The 22,180-nt window shown below is 36.8% G+C and overlaps 1 protein-coding gene across 31 annotated transcripts in view; it reads right to left on the minus strand.

Moving 5' to 3' along the window:
- Window positions 1-22,180, minus strand: part of DGKI (diacylglycerol kinase iota) — a 459,668-nt gene that overhangs the window by 163,300 nt on the left and 274,188 nt on the right. For all 31 annotated transcript variants that reach the window (XM_015448096.4, XM_065542619.2, XM_015448091.4 and 28 more), the window contains 2 exons: window positions 20,832-20,943; window positions 385-584 (listed from right to left, as the gene is read on the minus strand). In XM_015448096.4, the coding sequence (XP_015303582.2) occupies window positions 385-584; window positions 20,832-20,943 (312 nt within the window). The remainder of the gene's footprint in view (window positions 1-384; window positions 585-20,831; window positions 20,944-22,180) is intronic.

The raw sequence follows: 22,180 nt of genomic DNA on the forward strand, positions 1-22,180 counted from the left end.
TCCAAGCGACCTAAGTAAAGAGCAGGCTAACTATGTGTTTCCCTGAAACAAAACAAAAACACATTTACCTGAACACAGTTTACCACCCTAGAATCCCTCTCAATGATTTTCTGAGAGTCTCAATAAATATATTCTCAAGTGGTCAGTGAAGAAGAATCATCTATCTCATGTACAGTAATAACTACTAAAAGAAGGGTGTGGAACTGTACAATAAACAAGGGGAAAAAACTCTGTATGTTCCCATGAGAGAAACCAAGGAACTGCTGAGTCTCCCGGACTTTTTTCCTCTTCCCAACACAGTGAGGTTCTCAGACCATGCACATGCTCTGCACTCTCCTCTCCAAGGTCTTCGTGTTAAGCAAGGTAGGCCATGAGCAGACTCACTCATTAAGTAAAGGCATGGATGTTCTCCTCTTGCTCTTCTGTACCATGTTGGCCTGATTCCTCAGGGAGATCCGAATCATAGCTGGGGCCAACCTACAGGGCTCCCCATCCACTTGCATGGGGATGGATTTGTAAGTTAGAAGCATGACTTCTCGACACTGGTGTAGCCTCTCTCCATGGCCCCCAACTTGCAAGGCTGCCTATAAAAGAGTCAAAGGGAAGCAAGGAGTTAGTTCTCATTATTTAAGAAAGCTGGAGGCCAGGCGTGGTGGCTCATACCTGTAATCCCAGCACTTTGGGAGGCCGAGGCGGGTGGATCACCTGAGGTCAGGAGTTTGAGAGCAGCCTGGCCAACATGGCGAGACCCCGTCTCTGCTAAAAATACAAAAAAAAATAGCTGGGCATGGTGGCGGGTGCCTGTAGTCCCAGCTACTTAGGAGGCTGAGGCTGGAGAATCACTTAAACCCGGGAGGCGGAGGTTGCAGTGAGCCGAGGTCACGCCACTGCACTCCAGCATGGGCAATAGAGCGAGACTCCATCTCAAAAATAAAAAAGAAAAAGAAAGCTGGAAATCCCAAGTCCATTGTACATAACCAAGGAGTCTGTGATAAACATAGTAAAATTGGTAAAATTAACCACCACCATAGTAGGAAACCTGGATAAACCATTAATACAAATAAACTGAATATTCACAATTATGACGAGCTTTACCATAAATTCCTATTAACTACCACTTTTTGCTCTTACATGTTTCAAATCTAAAGTTAAGCATGTTAGTTTAATACAAAGGTTTTTCTTTGTGTTATATATTCTCATTAAACAACCAATGAAAGCAGAACAAAACCAATATGAAGGAGATAAAGCAGGTAGTTTATTAACCTCTAAATTGTATTTACCTAATACTTAAATATGCAGCACATTGTTGATTACTTTTCATGTTTAGATAGGTGTTTGCTTTTTATCTAAACTTCCTCAAGCTATTTCTAACTTGTATAAGATCAACAAAATGCAAAATAACAATTACTTAATTTAAAACATTCTGGAAAGCAAAGCAGCTTTGAGGATCAAAATGAAAGACAGTAAGAACTCAGTTCATCATGGGAGCCACAGAATGGAGTTTCAAGATGATATTAAAAGTCTTGTTAAGGAGCAACACATTTATATAACCTCTTCTGACTTAGTAAAAAAAAAATGTATTTAGTATTATTTATCCTTTTAGGAAATAAAAGAAAAATCACACATTTTTGTTGTATAATATACATAGAGCACACAAATTTTATTATACAGCTTAATAAATATTTTATACACACATGTTAACCTCCATCGAGACCAAGTTTTGGAAAAAATGTATAACACCCAAAAAGTTCCCACATGCCCCTTCCTAGTCTATTACACTCTTCCCACCAACTGACTGGTGAGCAAGAAAGCAGAGGAGAATGCTGTGAGAAGTTACTAAAATTCTTTTTGCCTTATTACCTGACGTAAATTTACTCTTTTTATTTTGTAGTCTTGAGTAGGCCTAACGACAGATAAAATGTAAAACCTGCCTGATAAGAAGGCATTCCTCTGAGTTTAACTGGACTGAAAATTGCTTGAATACCTTCCAATCTCTTGGTATTGGAAGTCATACACAGTAGTCTAGACCACTTTTAAGCCATCTTCTCAGCCTCAAAAACAAAATAACAGCAAATATTACAAAGAGGTAGAGTTAATAACTGTCAATGCCACCCCTACTGGCATTTCACAATCAATCCAAGATGATTGCACAGACACAGGAGGAACTACTGTAATTAGCTTTTCAGGGTAGAGACATTTCCATTATTGTCAGCACAGTCACATTAAATTATTTTGGGAACAAATTAGAGTATAAGTAATTTTTTAAAACTTATTAGAAATACATATATTTTATGTCTCAGATTGGTCTAGGCTTAGCATCTTACAAGATACAGGCCCTAAGAGCCCTAATAGAAAGCCCCAAGACTTTCCAGAATGAATCATTTACTATTAGTAATACTTTGATTTATTAGTGACAACCACTCTCTATTTAACCTAGCACATGTTAGTCTTGTGAGAACCTCAGATATTGCCTTTCTGGTAGCCTGTGACTTGAGAGGAAATAAGACAGTCCCTGACCTAATGCATCCACTGCCATTTATTGCCCCAAGACCATAGCTCTCCTTTGCACTGCAGCTATGTCTTGAGATTTTCCATCTTTTCACACTATACTCTTCCCTGGAATATTCAACCCCTCTCAAAGCGTATCCTCCTCCTTACTGCTCAAGTCCTTATTCTACTTGCTGTCAGATGGAAATAACAGGCAATCATGGGTTGGAGGAGGGGTGAAGCAAGAGCAAATCTTACTCTCCTTTCCTTCCTCACTACCACTATCAGCCCCAGCCTCATTCCTGGAACAAAGGACCCAAAGGAAAAAAATCTGTGACATGGAGATCCAACACAAGAGATCATCAACAACCCTAAAGTCTGCTTGTGTTTTAAAGACTATCAAGGTAAACAAACCTCTGTAAGACTAAACAAAGAAGAATAGAAAACATAAAACTCTTTTCTCTCTCTTTTTTTTTTTTTTCTTTTTGACAGTCTCACTCTGTTGCCAGGCTGGAGTGCAGCAGCGCAATCTCAGCTTACTGCAGCCTCCACCTGCCGAGTTCAAGCAATTCCCCCTGACTCAGCCTCCTGAGTAGCTGGGACTACAGGCGCATGCCACCATGCCTGGCTAATTTTTTGTATTGTAGTAAGATGGGGTTTCACCATGTTGGCCAGGATGGTCTCAATCTTCTGACCTCATGATCCTCCTGCCTTGGCCTCCCAAAGTGCTGGGATTACAGGCGTGAGCCACCGTGCCTGGCCAAAATTATTGTCTTTATTAAAAATAAGAAAGGGCCAGGTGCAGTGGCTCACACCTGTATCCCAGGTATCCCAGCACTTTGGGAGACCAAGGTGGGAGGATTGCATGAGGCCAGAAGTTCAAGACCAGCCAGGGCAACATAGTCAGACTCCATCTCTACAAAAAATGTAAAAATCAGCTGAGGATGGTGGTGCATGCCTGTATTCCCAGCTACTTCGGAGGCTCAGGGAGGAGGATCTTCTGAGCCCAGGAGTTCAAGGCCGCAGTGAGCTATGATCATGCCACTGCACTCCATCCTGGCAATAGAGCAAGACCCTGTATCTAAAAAATAAAATTAAATAAATAAAATAAGGAGATAGCTAAAGAGATAATAGAGAGTTTTGAAAATCATGCAAGAATTTTATGAAAACAATAAATCAAAAAACCTAGATAAGAAAGAAATTTCTGGGAAAAATATAACTTGCAAAATTTGGTATAATAAATACAGAAATTAAATAGATTAGGGCTATTTTAAAAATTGAAAGAGTTATCAAAAAATCTTCCTCATTTTACCTTCCTCCCTCACCCTTCCCCAAAAATGTCAAAAAGGCTAGATGTTTTATAAGTCAGTCCTATTCAAATGTTAAGGAAAGACGGTGTCTATTTAGTACAAGTTGCTTTAGAAAATATGATGCTATAGCTTTTAAGGTAACAAAACTAGATAAAAGCAGTACAAGAAAACAAAAAATTTTAGCCTAAATTATATTCATAATCATAAATGCAAAAATCACTTTAAAAAATCTAATTGCCGCCAGTGGTCTCTTTTATAGAAGTTAAAGTTATTATGGTTTATTATTAAGAATCAAGAAATTAAGAATTACTCAACATCAGAAAATACATCATTGTAATTTCAGTACATTAATGGTTTAAACGAGAAAAACCATATTATCATCTCAAAAGATTAAGCAAAAAAAAAATGACGTTCAATGCCTTTTATGATAAAAATGATTTTCACAGAAAACCAGGAGTAGAAAATAGCTTTTGTAACTGATAAAGATCACCTACCAAGATATCTAGAAAAAAATATTATTCACAAAAAAAAAAAATTAGAAGCATTCCTTTCAAGAAAAAAGTTATCCATTAGCAACAAAAGTTTTCAGCATAATACTGGAAGTACTGACCAACACAATGAGACAAAGAAATACAATTAGAAAAAAAAAATTAAAGGAAAAAATGTAAACTTACTAATATTTCTACTGATATCATCCCATACATAAAAATTCCAAGAAAATTCACAGGCCAAGTGTTAAAAGTCCTAAGAAAGATGGCTGATACACTGTCAACTTAAAAAATCAACAGTATTCTACTACTCTAGCATTAAATAAACAAAAATACAATATAATATAAAATGCCATTTACAATATCAACAAAAACAATACATACAGACTTTTATGCAGAAAATTTTAAAATTTTATTGAAGGATGTAAGGAAAGACTTAAATAAATGGAGAGGCATGTTATATTCACAGACAGAATAATTCAATACTCCAATAATGTTAATTTTCCAAAATTAACATACCAATTCAATGTAATTCAAATTAAAATAAGAGAAATACTATTTTGAGGAATCTTGTTGTCATGTTAATTTCATGTCAACTTTCTAAGCCACAGTAACCAGATATTTGGTCAAACACTCTAGATGTTTCTATGAAAGTATTTTTTTAATGAGATTAACACTGAACTCAGTAGACTTTGAGTAAAGCAAACATGAGTGGGCCTCATCCAATCTGCTGAAGACTCTAAAAAGAAAAAAGAAGAACCTTCCCAGAACAAGGAGGAATTTGACCATCAGCCTGCCTTTGGACTTGGTCTTCAACATCAACTGCTCCCTGGGTCTCTAGCCTGTCAGCCTACCCTGGAAATTGGTGCAAATTGGGACTTGCCAGCCTCCAATTCACAATTCACATGAGATTAAAATAAATCTCAATCTCTCTCCCTCACTCACACACTCCCTTTTGTTCTGTTTCTTTGGAGAATTTTGACTAATATACTTGTACAAATGACTCAATAATTAATTTTGAAGGATAAAGATCCACAAATAACTAAGGATAGTTGGAAAGAACAGGGGCAATGGATAGCCGACTGTCCCTGTTAGATACCAAGATATATAACACTTAAAGATGCAGTCATTAAAATAGTGAAAGTCAGTGGAAATGAATACAGAGAACAGAACAGACTCAAAGATATGAGTATATGAACTATGGTGATGTGGCATTATAAATTATTGAAGAAATGATGGATAATTTAGCCAATGAGGCTGGGTATATTTCTCACTACATAGAGAAAAATAAAATCAGTATTCTACCTCACATCATACACAAAGGAACAAGAAATAAAAATATAAATATTAGTGGGCTGAAAGAGAGGAGAGAGTAAATATTTCTTCCCATCTCTTTTTCTCAATCAGTGTCTGGCAATAGCTAATAATTCCTTGAGCTTCCATTTCCTACTGAGAAGCACTCTTTCCAGGCCAACCCAATCCTGTGGCTCCAGCTCAGACAGGCAGTCCTCACAGAGGCTCCAACTCTCCTGGAGCGATTCCCTTCTCCAGAGTTCTAGTTCTGCCATGTGACCCTCCCAGCATGCCCATCAACAGGTCTCTCAGGTGGCCACTTCTCCCAAGTTCCACCTCTGTTTTATAGCCTGAGCTCCCTGATGCTAATAACACCACCTTCTCCCACTGTCCCTCTAGCCCTAGGGACCATTTATGGATTGCTAATTGTTAGGCAGGAATCTAGACCCAACACGGCGGTGTTACCCGGTGTAGCAGGCCCTTTGTTCAAGACTTCCCTTCCTCTTTGAACACACCCGCAGACTTGCATACGTCAGAGGTTCCGGCTGGGCAACCACACTCCCCCATGACCTGCAGCTCACCTGCATTCCACAAGTTCGTAAACAGCAGTTTCAGTTGACAGTTTCCAAAGACCCCTTCCTCATGACCCTTACTCGACTCCTGCCCTAGTAGTTTCAAGGCCCCCCAGGCTCTGTTTGTACAACCAGCTTCCCTATCTCTCAGGCTATAAAAAAGCCCCTACCCTCCTCCCTCAGTGCGACTTCCTCGGCCCGCACCTTTGGACCGAGGAACCTCGCCCGCGAGTCCTAATAAAGGCTATTCTCACTGCCATTTGCCTTGTGTCTTCGTTCCCGGTTCGGCTCCAGCCTCAGTTTACCTTTACACTAATCTAGGGTTGACCTCTTTTCAATTCTTCTAACATCCCATAACTAGCCTCCTGTACTAAATAGCCTCAACGGATCTATCTCCTATTGAATTTTTTCCTCTTTGATATACTCAGCTCGTCACCAAAATGAGAAATTTACTTACATAATTTGCAGTGGCACCAATATCAGCTAATTCATAGTTTTCGACACATTTTACAAGCTATTTTACTGTCAGGAACCTCTATCATTAAGACTCTTTTCATTTTATCAATAATTAAGATTTCTAGGCACTGGTGTGTTTGTTTTATTTTATTTACTAAATTATTTTTGAGATGGAGGCTCACTCTGCTGCCCAGGCTGGAGTGCAATGGCACAATCTTGGCTGACTACAGCCTCCACCTCCAAAGTAATTCTCCTGCCTCAGCCTCCTGAGTAGCTGGGACTACAGGTGCATGCCACCATGTGCAGCTAATTTTGTTTTGTAATTTTAGTAGAGACAGGGTTTCGCCATGTTGGCCAGGCTGGTCTCAAACTCCCGACCTCAGGTGATCCACCCGCCTTGGCGTCCCAAAGTGCTGGAATTATAGGTGTGAGCCACTGCACCCAGCCCTGTGTTTTAAAGTTCCATGGTAAAACATGCTGTACAGAGCCTAAATGCTATTAGTAGTGGTGGTATTAATTATTGTCCACATGAATAAATATTTATAGCAAAAATAATTCCATAAATTCAGTTTCCTCATATGGAAAGTAATTACAGTATGCTGCTACAATCACTTTCAGAACTAGCATTTTATGATTCTATGTTGTACCTACAATTCTATAATTTCATGTTCTCAAATTCCACCTCCTCCCATCTAGAGCCCTGTTTCTTTCCTTGACTATATAAGTGATGTAGTATTCTCCAGCCACTCTAAAGTGCTAGAGAGTAAAAAGGAAAGCACTGCATTTGAAAAACCTCCCTTCTGCAAATTTAAAAAATAGTAGCAATTATTGCATACTTACTGTAAGTCAAAAATTTTTCTATGAAAATATCTTGTAAAAATCTCAACACTCTCTTTGGGATTACTTATATACATGTGACTTTTTCATTTTTGTTTAATGAAAGTAGATTCTAGTCACTACCAAAGTGAGTTCATGAGAAGCAGGAAAAAAAGAAGCCACTTTTGTGGACCTGTCTAGTTTTACAACTGTTAGTGAGATGCAGACTCGTATTCATGATGCGGTTTGGGGAAAAAATCATTTGTATGCTTTAAAGGTAGTTATATAGACAATCATTCCTCTAAAATCTGCAATGTCCTGACAATATAGTGACACAATCAACAAAATATACTGGAGCAATGGAATAAAATAGATTTGTAGAATTCTGGAACAAAAGAAATATACCCTATCCATCTTTTAATAGTGGTCCAGTAGTGTTCGTCCCTTATATAAGACTGATTTTTTATCTTGTGAAGCAGGAAGTGGAGAACTAAGTGGAATGTAATGCTAAGACAGTACATACTAAGTCACAACGAAACACAGTCCAGAGCCACATACGATGTATCATCCTCTAGGACAAGACAAGCAAAGAAGCAAGAAAACATCATCTATAATAAAGGGGAAAAAATTATTGCTGGGTGAACTTAAGAGCAAATTGAAAGCTGCAGGAAGAAAGAGGCCAGTGAAGATAAAAATAGACGAATAGAAATTACCAGATCTGAAAAACAGAGACAGAAACATTTTATTTTATTTCTTGACCTGTGAGACAGTAACAAGCAATCTAAAATACATTTAATAAAATCCCAGAAGAAGAGAAAGGGAGAATGGAGCAGAAAATACATGAATAAAAATATTCCTAGTTTGTTGGGGAAAACAAATAAACCTTTAGGTCCAAGGAGAACAGTGAACCTAAAACAGGATAAATGCAAAGAAAACCACTGTGGTGGGCAGAACAGTGCTCACCACTATAACCACCAAAAAAGATGCCCATGTTCTAACTCCCAGGAACCACACAAACCTCCTGGAGCAAAAGGGCCTTTTAGGTGTAAGTAAACTAAGGTTGTTGAGATAGGAGGATTATTCTGGATTGTCTTAGTGGACCCAATGCAGTCTCAATGGTCCTTATAAAGAAAAATTAGGGGCTAGAGAATGAAAGTCAGAGAGGACAATGCAAGAATAGAAACAGATGCTGGAGTGACACAGGACTGTAAGCCAAAGAATGCAGGCAGCCTCCAATACCTGAAAAAGACAAGGAAACTAATTCTTCCATAGAATCTCCAGAGAGAACACAGGCCTACAAACCCATTTTAGACTTCTGATCTCCACGAATTTAAAATAATAAACGTGTGTTGTCTTAAGCCACTGTTGTAGTCATTTGTTCGCAGCAGCAATAAGAAAGTAATACAGCTACAAAGAGGTTTAAAACTAAAGATAAACTAGTACAATCACCATGGAGAGCAATATGGAGGTTCCTCAAAAAACAACAAATAGAAGTATCATATGATCCAGCAACTGCACTACTGGGCATTTATCGAATAGAAAGGAAACCAGTATACTGAAGAAACATCTGTACCCCCATGTTTATTGCAGCACTGCTCCAATAGCCAAGATATGGAATCTGCCTAGGTGTCCAACAACAAAAAATAAAAAAAATGTAGCATGTATACACAATGGAATATTATTCAGCCATTAAAAAGAATGAAATCCTGTGGCAGCATGGATGAAACTGGAGAACATTATGCTAAATAATATAAGATAGGAACAGCATGTTAACCACCACACATTCTCATTAACTTGTGGAAGCTAGAAAAAGTTGATCTCATATAAGTAAAAAGTAGAACAGAGGATACTAGAGGCTAGAAAGGATAAAGGAAAGGGAGGGATAGGACGAAACTTGTTAAAGGATACAAAATTAAAACAAGACAGAAGAAATAAATGTTAGTGTTCTATACCACTGTAGGATGACTATAGTTGACAGTAACATCTAGTTTCAAAAAACTAGAAGGAGGATGTTAAATGTTCCCAACACAAAGAAATGACAAATGTTTGAGATGATGGATATGCTAATTATCCTGATTGGATCACTGTACATTATATATATTGAAGCATCATTATGTATTCCATGAATATGTACAATTATTACTCGTAAATTAAAAATTTGATTTTTAAAAAACAACAAATAAAGAGAAAGTCTCAAGAACAGGGAAAAAAAGACACACTATATACAAAGGACTAATGATGCAAATGACAGCTGACTTTTCATTATAAAATATGGAGGCCAGAAGAAAACAACTATTTAAAGAGCTAAAGCAAGACAAACAAAAACAAACCTGTCAGTCCAGAATTCAGAATTCTATATCTACAAAAACATAATTCAAAGAATAAGGATAAAATAAAGACATTTTCAGAGAAATAAAATTTAAAAGTATTCGTTGCCAACAGAACTTCACTGTAAGAAATGTTAGAGGAAATCATTGAAATTAAAGCAAAATGATGCCTGATGGAAACTTGGATCAACATGGATCAACAGGAAGGAATGAATAACACTGGAAAGGGAAACAGGTGGGTAACAAAGAACTTCGTATTTGTCTTTCATCTCTCAATTTCTTTAAAAGTAACAATTGTTCAAAGCAAATATATTAATGTTGATTTGTGGGGCTCATATGGAATGTAAAAGACATATGGAAATAAGAGTATAAGCTAATGCTGGGCACAGTGGCTCACGCCTGTAATCCCAACACTTTGAGAGGACAAACTGGGCAGATCACCTGAGGTCAGGAGTTTGAGACCAGGCTGGCCAACATGGTGAAACCTCATCTCTACTAAAAATACAAAAATTAGCTGGCCCTTGTGGCAGACACGTACAATCCCAGCTATTCAGGAGGCTGAGGCAGGAGAATTACTTGAACCTAGGAGACAGAGGTTGCAGTGAGCCAAGATCATGCCACTGCACTCCAGTCTGGGCAACAAGAGCAAAACTCCGTATCAAAGAATAAAAAAGAGCATAAGGTAAGAAAGAGAAAAAGGATTATGAGGAAAAGATAAGTAAATTGATATATTACTTGTATCCAGAATGGAGGCGAGATCCTACAGACAGTAAAATGTTAATGGTATTGTAAACATAAACTCAACAATTTAGACAAAATAATGAACAAGTTTCATGAAATATTTAATAAAGTTGACTCAAGAAGAAATCGAAAATATGAATAATTCTATATCTCTACTTGCCTTAAAGAAATCTCAAAGCCAGAGTATATTAGGAAATTCTATGAAATATATAATGAAAAAGATAATAGTACCAGTCTTCACAAATTCTTTCAGAAAACAGAAGAGAATGTCATTTCCTGTCTCAGATTCCAAGGCCAGTAGAACCTTTATATCAAAACCCAATCAAGATATGCAAGAAAAGAAATTTATTTATTGTTGTCCCTCATAATCATAGTCACAAAAATGCTTAACAAAATATTAGTAAACTGTATCTAGCAGTATAACAATGATAATAAATCAAGACTAAGAGGGGCTTATCCTAGAAATGCAAGATCAGTATAAGATTTTTAAAAATTAATGAAATTAGTGATATAAACAAAATAAAGGGGAAAATTGTATGTCAATTTCAGAGATACAAAAACCTTTGATAAAATACACCACTCATTTGTGATCAAAAGTTCTCAGGAAAGTAGGAATTAAGTGGAAATTCCTTAATCATATAAAGGACACTAATAAAAAAATACTACAATTAAGCATATTTATGAAAAATATGGAATGTTTCCCCATGTAATCAGGAAAAATACAAACATGTGCATTCTTACCATTTTTATTCAACATCTTAGTGAACATCCAAGTAAAAGAAATTTTAAAGAATTTTCTAGAGTGGCATGAAAATTTTTTGAATAAAAAAGGAAAGGCATGTAAGGCAACAGTAAAACTCTATTTCAAACAATATAATTGTGTATGCAGGAAAACCTAAGGAATCTAGTAAAAAAAAAAAAAAAAAACCAAACTACTGGATCTAATAAGTGAATTTAGCAAAGTTATGAGACAAAGTCAATAAACAAATATGTATGTATATATAGACACACATATACTCATTTCTATATACTAGCAATAATAATTAAATGTAAAATTTAAATTACTGTTTAAAATAGCATTAAAAAATACTTAGAAATAAATAATTAGAAATTTAACAATAGGTGTGCAAAAAACTGAAAATTGCACTGAAGCTACAAAACACTGTTGATGGATATTAAATACCTAAATAAATGGAGAAATATACCATGTTCATGGATTGGAACATTCATATTGTTAATATTCCAATTCCTCCCAAAATTATCTAAAACTTAAATGCAATTCCAATCAAAATCCTAATTTTTTGCAGATTAAAGCAGATTCTAAGCAAATGCCAAAAGACCTAGAATAAGGAAAGCACTGTTAGAACAACAAAGTGATTTATATTACCAGATTGAAGGGTTACCATAGAGCTAATTAAGACAGTGTGGTATTGGCAATGAGGATAAACAAATCAATGAAACAGAATAGAACCTAGGCACCAAGCAAAAGCACCAAAGCAATGTTACAGAAAAGGAAAGTTGATTCAACAAATAGTGCTGGAAAAAAACTGAATAAATGCATTTTTTATGAACGAATATACATCTTACACAATACACAAAAATTAATTTGAGCTGAATCATAAACTTACATATAAAAGCCAAACTTATAAATCTTCCAGAAGAAAACATAGGAGAATGGCCTCCCAATCTTTCTGGGAGTAATCAAAGATTTCTTAGGAAGCACACAAAAAGCTCTAAAACAAATTAAGCCTTTTTCATAAAACTGGATGTTTAAAACTTATGCTCATCAAAACAAACACTAAAAACACAAAAAGGAAAAGTATAAACAAAAAGAATATATTTTTAATAAATAAATCTGTCAGAAGACTTATATTCAGAATATATCTCTTCTATTTCAACAATAAAAGATAAACAGCCCATTAAAATATGCAAAAAAAACCACATTTAACTTCCTTTAAAAAAAGACAAAATGGTAACAATAAAAATAAACTTATCTTTACTCTCAAATGTTGTTTGTAAGGACATAATTGCCTGTTCCAGAATTTTATCTGCATAAAACATACATAATTCCTTGATTTCCTTCAGGGATGGAAGTTTATTTTTGTCCCCCTTCCATCAAGTATAATATTTAAACATCATTTATGTCTCTATCCATTAACACATTTTCAACATCTGTTGGGTATTTAAATCACTTCTCTGAGCACAAGGGCGGTCCCTCGTGCCACCTGGAATGCAGCTGGCTGGCCTTCAGTGACCCCAACGCCTTGCAGGGCTCCCACCACCCCTACCGCCACAGTCATGGCTGGCCGCAGGAACTCTGTATAGTAAATCACTTCTCATCCAGGAACTCTATATGACTCTCTTGGGCAAGTAAACAGTACGAAATTTCTAAAAAACAATTCGATAATTTTATTAAGAGGCTTCAAAATGCTTATGTCATTGTAATTTCCTTAGGATTTGGCATAAGAAAATAATGTGAAATGTGAAGAGACATTTACAAACAATTATGTTAATTACAGGATTATCTGCAATAGAAAACATCAGAAACCTAAAAGCTTCATAAAGGAAACTTTGCATAAAATAATTATTACATAAATTAGGATATATTTATACAATAAAAGTAGGTAGCCATTTTTAGTATGGGTTTTCCCTACAATATGGTTTCATGTATTTTTAAAAATGCAAAAATAAAGCAATTAGAAACATCAAATATAAATATTTATGAGTCATAAAATTGTAACTGATATTTTACTTTAGTTCTTATGTATATTATCGAAATAAGCAAACATTTAATATTACCTTTCTTCTAAAAACAAAGATATATGGTAAGTGTAAAACTTCAACTCCGAAAATTTCTCCACGTACTTTTCGCTCACTGAATAACCTCTTGCTTTCATAATTCATAACTATAAAGAAACTCACACAGTTTAATTTCAATTAACAAAAAGAAAGCTGGACGTGCCTTCTTTAAAGTTTACGAGACTGAAATCTTTGGATTTCATACTGAATGGCAAATTAGGTTCCCAATTCCTCTAACTGAATAATGCTTTGAACTGGAACTGTCTTGAGAAGTTTAAATTACTTAGAAGCAAACTCAACATGAAAGGACCTTAGAAACAATAATGGCAGAAAATTGTGGCAGAAATAAATACAAATTACAATGTCTGATTATGGTCTGTGTAAAATCCAAAAAGGTAATCAGGTTACCCAGCACCCAATGAAGAATCATCTTAATTAGTAGGAATGTATTTCAACCAGTAAAATGAATTGAAGACTTCTACTTTGAAATTTGCAATTACAAGATAAAGAGTCTAAAAGAAACAGCCTTTTTTCCCATTCCAGTAATTCTATTTCAAAGCTCTCTTATTAAAGTGCCACTCTGAATTTTCAATTTTTTGGATTTTACTTAAATCATAAGCAATGTACAAGTATATTTATTAGTGTATTCCATGATTTTTAAAGTTTATAGCCTTTAATTACTACACACATCAATTTCTAAGAAAAATAGTTTGTTTCTAAAAAGCTTGACCTACTGGTTATGTTTTTAGTTACATAGCTATATTAAATATGCAAAAATATATACACATATACCCAAATAACTACATTTGTCTGTTCACATAATGATCTTAAACAAATGTTTGAGTTTTCAAATAAATTACCTTCTTAGAAATACAATCAATATACTAGTTCAAGAAATGTGAAATTGAAGACTGCAAATTAGATTATTTCATCCTGAATGAAAAAAAAATACAATGCTGTACTGCTATATGAGTAGCAAGTAGTAAGATAAAATGTGTCTGAAAATAGAGAAATATATGCCAGTATACATTTAGAGGGCACAGAATGTTCAAAACCATACGGTTTAAACTCCATTTAATTCTGCTTTTCTTAGATAGGATTCTCTTTCTTGGAAGCAATTAGAGTCACTGGAATCTGAGATTCAATCATGCATTTGATGCTAGTTGATGATGTATATGGATTACCTTATTCACATGATGTAAAGAGAAAAAAATAATTGACCTAATTTTAGTATTCCATTTCCTTTTTTGCCAACTCCCATCTGCGATTATTTCTTTTTCCTACAAATGACAGAAGAAGAATAAAAAGGATCTGGCAGAACCCCTCCCTCTCCAAAACAATCTCTCCAACCTGAAAAGATCTCCTAAACTCTAAACATATATTTCAAATTGCCCATTTCTATATTTCCTTAAATGTCTTATAGAGCTTTTGAATTTAAAATAGGTAAAACACAATGTATTTCTTTTGAGATATTCTCTCTTTTATGTTTTCTATCTCATTTAATGCATTTATCCTTTACCTAGCTATCTAAGATAGCCTCCTGGAATTTGGGTATACTCTTCCCTTTGTACCCTTCACAATACATCACTAGGTCCAAACAACTCTCTTGAACTCACCACCCCCTCTGTCTTCACTGGCATGTTCTTACTTCAGGCTTGCAGGCCTTCTCTCTCTCTCTCTTTTTTTTTTTTTTTTTGAGATGGAGTTTCGCTCTTGTTGCCCAGACTAGGGTTCAATGGCATGATCTTGGCTCACTGCAACCTCTGCATCCTGGGTTCAAGTGATTCTCCTGTCTCAGCCTCCCAAGTACCTGGGATTATAAGTGACCACCACCATGCCGGGCTCATTTCTTGTATTTTTAGTAGAGATGGGGTTTCACCATGTTGGCCAGGCTGGTCTTAAACTCCTGGCCTCAGGTGATCTGCCAACCTCAGCCTCCCAAAGTGCTGGGATTATAGGCAGGAGCCACCACACCTGGCCAGGCCTTCTCATTTATGTACCTGGACTCACATGACAGCATTCTGACTTGTCTACCTGCCTCCAGTTGTAAATTCTGGTTGTCTTCTACAATGTCATCCATATAATCTTTTTTTTTTTTTTTTTTTTTTTGAGACTGAGTCACACTTTGTTGCCTAGGCTAGAGTCCAGTGGCACGATCTCGGCTGACTGCAAGCTCCACTTCGCGGGTTCACGCCATTCTCCTGCCTCAGCCTCCTGAGTAGCTGGGACTACAGGCACCTGTCACCACGCCCGGCTAATTTTTTGTATTTTTTAGTAGAGATGGGGTGTCACCATGTTAGCCAGGATGGTCTCGATCTCCTGACCTCGTGATCCACCCACCTCGGCCTCCCAAAGTGCTGGGATTACAGGTGTGAGCCACCACGCTTGACCCATATAATCTTTCTAAAGCACAAGTCTGACCCTGTTTTACTCCATCTCTTTTAGCCTCCCCACTGACAGTTTAAAGAACTCTATCTCTGCCCTTTCTCCACATCCATGGCTTCACTGACTCTGTGTCATTACTCGGAGCCACCACTGGAACCCTCTCCTAGGATACGGTGGTCTCTTAGGCTAATTCCCTGATGGTCACGTTCACTTGGCAATTCCACTCCCAGGGACTCCTCCCTACTCTAAGAAACTATTGCTCTCATCCCCATTTTACAAACACTGTTCTGATTTCAATTCTTTTCACTCTCACCCCAGTCTTTCTCCTAGAATTTACTGCCTCAGATTATGATGGCTTGTTTACTCCTTTGTCCCCCTGATAACACCAAGCTATGAACACCCTGAGGACAGGGCTTTTCTTTTGGTTCACTTCTTAACAGTTTTACCTAGCAGCATCCCACTTAGGGATGCAGAATTTGTAGATTCAGTGTATTCAATAAATGAGTATGATTGATACTAAAGGAATGAAAGCAGAGAGACAGCTGAACTAAGTATTACCTTGAATTTTTTAAAAATCCTATTAATTAGACATCATCACTAGCACTCAAACTTCCCATATGCTGAAAGGATCTTTTATGACCCCAGACTAGGAAGGTACACAGTGTTACTTCACTGTATTCAATTCATCCAAGTAGTCACAAGCCCAACCAAATACTAGGGGAAGCTAAATCCCAATCTTTGATGGGATTATTGTTCAAAAACTGAAGGCCATTTAAAACCAGAGTCACCATTGGAGGATGCTAGTGAACTAACTCAGTATTTTGAAAATGTATAAGGAAAGAAAAAGAATCACTTATTGAGCCTTTCCTACACAAACTATATGACTAAGTAATCAAATAGTAAGTGAAGTGAAATTTCTCTTCATAGAAATATTTCAAGTAGTAAATGAAGAAGGATAGAATTAGAATATCAGGCTGGGCATGGTGGCTCATGCCTGTAATCCAAGCATTTTGGGAGGCCGAGGCAGGTGGATTACTTGAGGTTAGGAGTTGGAGACCAGTCTGACCAATATGGTGAAACCCCATCTCTAACAAAACTACAAAATTAGCCGGATGTGGTGGTGGCAGGTGCCTGTAATCCCAGCTACTCGGGAGGCTGAGACAGGAGAATAGCTTGAACCTGGGAGGCAGAGGTTACAGTGAGCCAAGATTGCACCATTGCACTCCAGCCTGGGCAACAAAAGCAAAACTCCATCTCAAAAAATAAAGAAAGAAATAATTAGAATTATCACTATTTTGCAACCCTTAATGATTGCTAGATCCAAACATTGACCATCAATATCAGTCAACATTAAAAAAGGAGAAACAAAGCCGAACATTACATATTCTTTTTAGAAAAAGAAAACACTGCTTACAAAGTAGATTTGGGGGAAAATATATGTAGTGTATGCAGATCCAACTATCAAGTAGAGAAAAAAAGAAAGAAGCACATTTTAATAAATGCCTCAGGGATCCTATAAGCAAAATTCAGACTCAGAAACTTGACAGGACAAATGACCAGTTTCTTCCATAAATAAATGGGGAAGAGTTGGAGGGGAAACTACGGAGAGTTTAAAGTCATATCAACCGACCACAATGTGTAAATTTTATTTGGATTCTGACTCAAAGAAACTGCATAAGAAAATAAGTGACATTTGTGAGACAACTGGAAATTCAAGCTCTGAGTAAATATTTACTGATATTCAGGTAGTATTAGTTTCATTTTTTAAAATAATATAATGTCATTGTAGTTGTGTTTATAAAAGAAAGTATCTTTTAAAAGTCCATTTTGAATTATTGATGGATAAAATGATGTATATGCTATGCATAAGATGTATATATGACATATATTGTATACACGTAATGTCTAGGATTTGCTCCAGAATAATATAATGAAAGAGGTTTTAGGTGGGACAAATACAAGATTGTCCATGAATTGAAAATTATAAAAGCTGAGTAATGACACTTGGGAGTTTGTTGTATTATTTTGTCTATTTTTACTCTGAAACTTTCCCATATAAATATTTATTTTTTAAAAAATTTTGCTAACTCCTCAAGAATGCTGAATGACGTAAACACTCCTAGATCAGTGCTGTGATGCACTCTATGATCTGGCCCTTACCCACGTCTTTAGGAACACTTGCAATCACTCTCTTTTCACCTACATTTAAACCACATGAAACTACTTATAGTTCCCACAAAGCACTAAAATTCCTCCTGCTTTTGTAAATGTTCCTTTTTCCAGAATGTCAAGTTCCATTCTTCTTCTCCTGGTAAAATTCAGTCAGTCACATCACGCATTGCCAACTGCATGCTGCAGGCTCCCTGTTGTGGACTGGCCACCACAACGAAATGATAGATATCCACCATTTGCTGCCCCAGCTGCCTCTCCAGCCTTTCCTGCCCTCTTTTCTGCTCTGTGAGGCTGACCTATTTGGACTGCATCAGTGGCTCCCATGTCTTCTGGCTTCCGATTAGACTTCTCCATAAAGGCCCACCAGCAGAAGATCTAGAGGTCAAGGTGCAGAAGGAAGTCGCTGTATTTATGTCCCCGGCTTGCTCCCTGCCAGGTAAGCACAGGTTGGTTGCTTCCTCTTTGCAAATATCACGCCTATCAGGTGACCCTTTCCAAGTAGTTCTCTTTCTGGTACTGGTGATTGTTTCTTTTCCTTTTCATCTTCAGCTCAAGAATTGGTTTCTCATAAACCTAGTGCACGATTTGTGAAAGAGCCCTCCATTTAACTCTCCACTAATTACCCAGTTTTAGTATTGCTCCTGTATAATTAGTGTAATATTCTAATTAGTATACTAAATATACAAATTAGTATAATAAAAATTATACTAATTATACAATTGTTAGGGAAAAAAGAAAAAACACCCAAACCAGAAAAGACTACAAAAAGAGCAAGACACAGATATAGTCTGAGAAAACACAGAAGAAACAGTTGAAGTACATTTCAGAGAGAGAGTGCACACGTGCAATGGCTTGGTGGTACAAAAGAAACAAGGGAGGGTTGATGCTGTGCTTCACTTGTCAGCTGCTTGAGCTAGAAAGCAAAGATGAGGGCAGGGAAGGCTAAAGAATCAGACAGAACCTCGACTTTACAGGTCAAGTAAGGACAGAGTTTTTGATCCTTAGGTCAATTGGGAAACATTGAATATTCCCCTTGGCCTTCCAGGCCTAGGTAAGGGATCGTCATCTTGCAGACAATCCCTGAGAGCCTTCTACCACACAGTCAGAACTAGGTGGCTCTAGCATATGATAACCACTCAATAAATTTTCACTGGATCAGTGAAAAAAGAACAAGTAAACCACGAATGGACAGCTTAGAGAGTTTTTTCCATCATATACGGGCATGATTTTATCATCTCCAGGAATTCTTTCCTGCATATATCCTTCCTGAACTTAATCCTATTTGCTCTTGGCTTGTATCTTCACTTGCAATAAACACAAAAAGCTCTGGAGAAAAGGAGCTATACGTGTGTTACAACGTTGGAAAGTAAGTCAACCCCAGTCCAATCTTTTCTACCATGACAACTGTTTTATTCTAAAAATGAGTTAACAAGGGCCATCACAAAATCAGGTGATGAAGAGTCTTGCCATAAGCACAATAGATTTTTCTGTTAAACTTCACTAATTCGGCCGGGCGCGGTGGCTCAAACCTGTAATCCCAGCACTTTGGGAGGCCGAGGCGGGCGGATCACAAGGTCAGGAGATCGAGACCACAGTGAAACCCCGTCTCTACTAAAAAATACAAAAAATTAGCCGGGCGCGGTGGCGGGCGCCTGTAGTCCCAGCTACTCAGGAGGCTGAGGCAGGAGAATGGCGGGAACCCGGGAGGCGGAGCTTGCAGTGAGCCGAGATCGCGCCACTGCACTCCAGCCTGGGCAACAGCGTGAGACTCCGTCTCAAAAAAAAAATAAAAATAAATAAATAAATAAATAAACTTCACTAATTCGAGGTGGTTAAGGCAGAGTATTTGGAATTCATAGGATGAGTAAAAAAGATGCCTACTTTGATTTGTTTAGAACAAGAAATGCAACCTTCTTTCTTTCATGCATAAGGTACAGCACAAATCATGTGCCAACCAAAGGTGACAAGCAGAAGCTTTGTTTTTATTTGCATTACAAACTCAGTATGGCCCGATTTACACAAGAAGAAATGATAAGCATAATTTTAACTGGTCCCCACGTCATTTAATAAGAAGCAGGAATGCATGACTAAAACCTGCTTGAAAATATACTTACACTATAAATTTCCTTCCTTAATGCAAGCAAACAAAATTAAAATACAAGGTGATCTCAATATTGTGGCAACTGAGTATTCACTAGTATCACAATAATGACGTCTTTGTATATTCAGATATTTTGTGACAATGGAGATGCTCATTTCATTCGTAAGTAAGATGGATAGCCACAAGTTGCTACCGTTTCTTTTTTACCTAAACACAAAAAGTCCTCAGTTAATCAAAAAAGTATAAAATGCTATGGCTTCTGTGCCAATGCTGGGATGTTTCTATGGTGTAATTTTCTTTCTTTTTTTTTTTTTTTCTTTTTGAGATGGAGTTTCACTCGCCACCCAGGCTGGAGTGCCATGGCACAATTTCAGCTCACTGCAACCTTTGCCTCCTGGGTTCAAGCAATTCTCCTGCATCAGCCTCCCAGTAGCTGGAATTGCAGGCAGCACATCATACTCAGCTAATTTTTGTTTTTTAGTAGAGGCAGGTTTCACCATGTTGGTCAGGCTTGTCTGGAATTCTTGACCTCAGTTGATCCACCCACCTTGGCCTCCCTAAGTGCTGGGATTACAGGCGTGAAGCCACCACACCCAGCCTGGTGTAATGTTTTTAATTAGCATAAAAAGTTTTCATTCTGGTAGAAAATTAATCAGGAAAAATAAGAAGTGATACTCATTTATTCTTGAGATTCAAACAAATATGCATCAGTTTCCTTAGTGACATAAATGATGATTTTTTTCTTGTTTTTCCTAAGCAACTCTATAATTCATAAAATTTGTAACTTGATAAAGCAGGAGAAAAAGTTAACTAAAGTCCTGTGAATTGAATAAACTCTGTGACTAAAATACATTTCATTTTAATAAAATAGTTGTTTTGCTCACCAAAGAGGCCATGGTAAATCCAATGACTTCAATATAACCATCATCATGACGCTGAGGTTCGAAATCGTGGTGATCTCCTGGGTTTCCCCAGGGCATTGTGCCAGCACAATATCTGCAAGAGAAGATGAAAGACAGAAGTAAATACGTCCCATCCTTCTCATGACTATCATGAGGTGGTAGTTTGTAGTTACATCCAACGTTTATTAAACATAAAAACAGTTTTCCATTCTTGGTACACACCTTCCAATAGAAAATAAAATGCACTTCTTATCATCTACAAAATACCAAGCTGTGAAAATGGGCCATAATTTTGCAACAAAAGTATCCCGTGGTATCCAACATTCTCTTCATTCATTATTTATATTTCTCACTATGATTCTTGTATGTCTGTTTTCTATGATATATCATGAATTGTCTATAGGTGGTTTCAGAATTTGGTCTTAAAGAAAGATGCCAGTAGAAAAGAGACAGGGAAATGAAGTGGGAAGCATTTGCCATTAATACATAAGCAAAATAAGAGGTACTCACAGGAGAAGGGAAAGGTAACTGTGGAAGACAGAGTGAAGAAGAGATGAAATACAGATAAGAGATTAGAAAGAGAAGGGGAAACAAAAGAAATTGAAGAAATAGAGGAAGGAGAACATAGATGGGAAAGAGGGAGAAGAAACAAAAGAGAGAAAAGAGGAAAGACAAGGGAAAGAATAATAAAGCAAAGTAATAAATAATGCTTTCTGAGAATCAAGGCCTTCCACTTCAATTAAGCTGCAAATATTTCTGGAATAAAATTGTAACTGACTATATTGAGCACTGCCAAGAATAATCAGGAGACTATGACCATCATTCCTAGCCACAGATTTACATACAACTCTCATTTCAATTAAATTCAGTCTAAATACAACGTATTTGCAGATTTTCTGTCTGAGTTGTTTGGCAGGCAAATAAATGGTTACAGATCCATCCCTTCCAAAATCTTGGCTTCAGGGCCTAGAACACAATTTATGCCACTGAGATAATATGTTTATTTTGAGTCTAGTTATCTTAAATATCCCTTCTCCTGAGGTGCGTTAATAGCACCAAGGAGAGTTGACATCCTGGCTAGAAAACAATATTCTAACTGATCCTATTTTTCAAAGCAATCATCTGGCAACAATTTTGAATGAATTCCACACTCGAATCAGACTGGATGGTTTAAGAGATTTTAGGAAACTGAGAACAAAAAAAAAAAAGTATTTCAATTCTCTCATTCTTAGAGGGGGAGAGGAGGAGAACAGTAATTTAGAAATAAATTGAGATGTTCCAGTCAAGAGGGGTGCCTGGGTTGCTTAAAGATGGGTAAGTACAGACAATGC

This window comes from Macaca fascicularis, chromosome 3 (genome assembly GCF_037993035.2).
Source record: "Macaca fascicularis isolate 582-1 chromosome 3, T2T-MFA8v1.1".
In the NCBI taxonomy this organism is placed as follows: Eukaryota; Metazoa; Chordata; class Mammalia; order Primates; family Cercopithecidae; genus Macaca; species Macaca fascicularis.